The sequence below is a fragment of the Onychomys torridus genome, chromosome 4 (genome assembly GCF_903995425.1).
Source record: "Onychomys torridus chromosome 4, mOncTor1.1, whole genome shotgun sequence".
NCBI lineage: Eukaryota > Metazoa > Chordata > Mammalia > Rodentia > Cricetidae > Onychomys > Onychomys torridus.
This window is the reverse complement of record NC_050446.1, coordinates 63,690,785-63,693,464: the sequence shown is the minus strand read 5'-3', so window position 1 is coordinate 63,693,464 and position 2,680 is coordinate 63,690,785. Positions and strand designations below refer to the sequence as shown.

Sequence of the window (2,680 nt, the reverse complement as noted above, 5' to 3'; positions counted from 1 at the left end):
ATACTGATTAGAGTAATCCTTTGACCAGGATGATAGGGTGCTAATGAAATTAAAGGTCAAATGTCATCCATGTTCAGAGTCTACAACCAGTTTGATAGTAGATATGAGGTACAAAAACTTTAAGAAGACATACTATAAATTCAACATGTGGCATTGAGGTTGAAAATTTATCAAACACGTTATTTTTCTTACTCTATGAGTATGATGCAGATTACAAATCACTTTGCTACTGATTTTGAAATTTTTTTTTTCTCAGTTTCTATTCTATCCTGGCTACAGAAACCAAAATTCGTACAAATAATGAGACTGGAGAACAGCACTGTGAAGACTGAATTCTTTCTCCTGGGATTCAGTGACCATCCAGACCTCCAGAGTCTTCTATTTGCTGTGTTTTTCTCCATCTACTCTGTTACTCTTATGGGCAATCTTGGGATGATCTTATTGATCACAGTCAGTTCAAATTTACACATCCCTATGTACTTTTTTCTCTGTATGCTGTCTTTCATTGATGCATGCTACTCTTCTGTCATTGCTCCCAAGTTACTTGTGGATCTGATTTCTGACAAGAAGACCATTTCTTACAATGGCTGTGCTACACAGTTGTATTTTTTCTGCTCTCTGGTTGACACAGAATCTTTCCTCTTGGCTGCCATGGCTTATGACAGGTATATTGCAGTCTGTAACCCCCTGCTTTATACTGTAATTATGTCCAAGAGAGTGTGTGGTCAGCTAGCAATTGGAGCATTCATGGGTGGAACTGTGAGTTCAATTATCCACACCACTAATACTTTCCAGTTATCATTCTGCTCCAAGGAAATTAACCATTTCTTTTGTGATATCTCTCCGCTCTTCTCTCTGTCCTGCTCTGATACCTATACACATGACATCATTTTGGTTGTCTTTGCAAGTTTGGTGGAAGCTATCTGTCTTCTTGCTGTTCTCCTCTCCTATGTATGTATTATAGCAGCCATCCTCAAAACAGGTTCTGCAGAGGGAAGAAGGAAAGGCTTCTCTACTTGTGCTTCTCACCTGACGGTGGTCACTATTTATCATGGTACCCTGATTTTCATTTATTTGCGTCCTAGTACAGGGCATTCAATGGATATTGACAAAATGACCTCTGTGTTCTATACATTGATTATACCCATGCTTAACCCCCTGATATATAGTCTCAGAAACAAAGATGTCAAAATTGCCTTTAGAAAAATTATTAGTAAAAAATTATTTCCTTAGAAAATAGACCTCACAGCTTTAGTAATTTATTTCAGTTTTTCTTCTAACATTTGGAATAGTCAGTTGAATATTTTAACTCCACAACTGCATGAATAACGAGATAGCAATCAGAAAAAAATGTCCAGAGCGGTTGAAACTAGGATCTCCCTTGTTACTTTCTGTATCATTTTTTAAAGTTTCTGTGCTTAGTATTTGTTTTATGTAAGCTTGATTTTTCACTTAATTTCATTGACTTTTATGTTAACTTCTCTCCATAATTCTAAATAGTCACTAAAACTTTAATTAGTTCTTTGAATTTTAGTATAAAATAAAGTAAATTTGATTCAAATGTTTTCTTCTTTCATTTTGATTCACAAGTAATATATATCTTATTTGTAGCTTACTTGTTCAAATAGAACTAATTTTTAATTCCTCAAATATTAAAATGTACTTTTTTTCTGAATACACTTTTAATTCCAAAAGACCACTTCTATTTTAAATCTCAATTGAATGATGGATGTAATTTTATTTCTTTTCTGATGACTTGTATAGTTTATATTTTCTACCTTTCCTTGTAGTTGGGTTGTGTTCTGTCCCACTTCCATAGCTATTCATTACTATTCACTCATTATTCCCACAATGCTGATTACTGTATTTTCCTTCATGTACAAGCTAAGTGTTTTTTTTTTTTAAGTGAAATAAATATCAGTTTACTATTTGTTGCTTTTAGTTTACTTTGTATAACTCTGGTATTCAAAAAACATGATTTTTTTTTTCTCTTGTAATGTTTTTACTTAATTCCTAAGAGTCGGTACTTGCTGTGGATGATTGATTGAAAAATAAAAGGCTGATTGGCCAGTAGCCAGGCAGGAAGTATAGGCAGGACAAAGAGAGAGGGGAATTCTGGGAAGTGGAAGTCTGAGTCAGGAGATGCTGCCAGCTGCCACCACCATGAGAAGTAAGATATAAAGATACCAGTAAACCACGAGCCACGTGGCAAAGTATAGATTTATAGAAATTGGTTAATTTAAGATGTAAGATCCAGATAACAAGAAGCCTGAGCCATTAGGCCAAATAGTTTAAATAATATAAGCGTCTGTGTGTTTATTTGAGTTTGAGTGACTGCCAGCCCAGGCGAGACTGGAGATAACTCCAGCTACAGGTACTTCTACATAAGTGTATTTTATAATATTATGGAATAATTTGGCTCCTTAAATAATAACATACAGGTTGTATGAAAAATTATATATGTTGTACAACTTCATTTTTATAGAAATGAATATTTTCAGTGGTTGCAAAATATTTTCTCAATGATTGAGTGGTCTTTAAATCCCTTGTTCTCTAATTATGGTCTTAAAATTGTCAAGGGGATTTGTGGTAATGAGGGCACAGATAGGAAATGAAACCTATGAGTGGTAGATGATGGATTGTTTGCCTGTTCTGTAAGACAAATGCAAAAATTGCAGGA

The 2,680-nt window shown here is 34.4% G+C and overlaps 1 protein-coding gene across 1 annotated transcript; it reads left to right on the top strand.

Moving 5' to 3' along the window:
• The first annotated feature begins 279 nt into the window (after positions 1-279).
• Positions 280-1,233, top strand: LOC118583232 (olfactory receptor 1020-like). Its single transcript, XM_036186660.1, has one exon. The coding sequence runs from the start codon at positions 301-303 to the stop codon at positions 1,231-1,233; it is 933 nt and encodes a 310-aa protein (XP_036042553.1). The 5' UTR covers positions 280-300.
• The last annotated feature ends 1,447 nt before the right edge of the window (positions 1,234-2,680 follow it).

Bases quoted from the DNA above. Each gene is read 5' to 3' on its own strand.
- LOC118583232 (XM_036186660.1), top strand. From the start codon at position 301: ATGAGACTGGAGAACAGCACTGTGAAGACTGAATTCTTTCTCCTGGGA.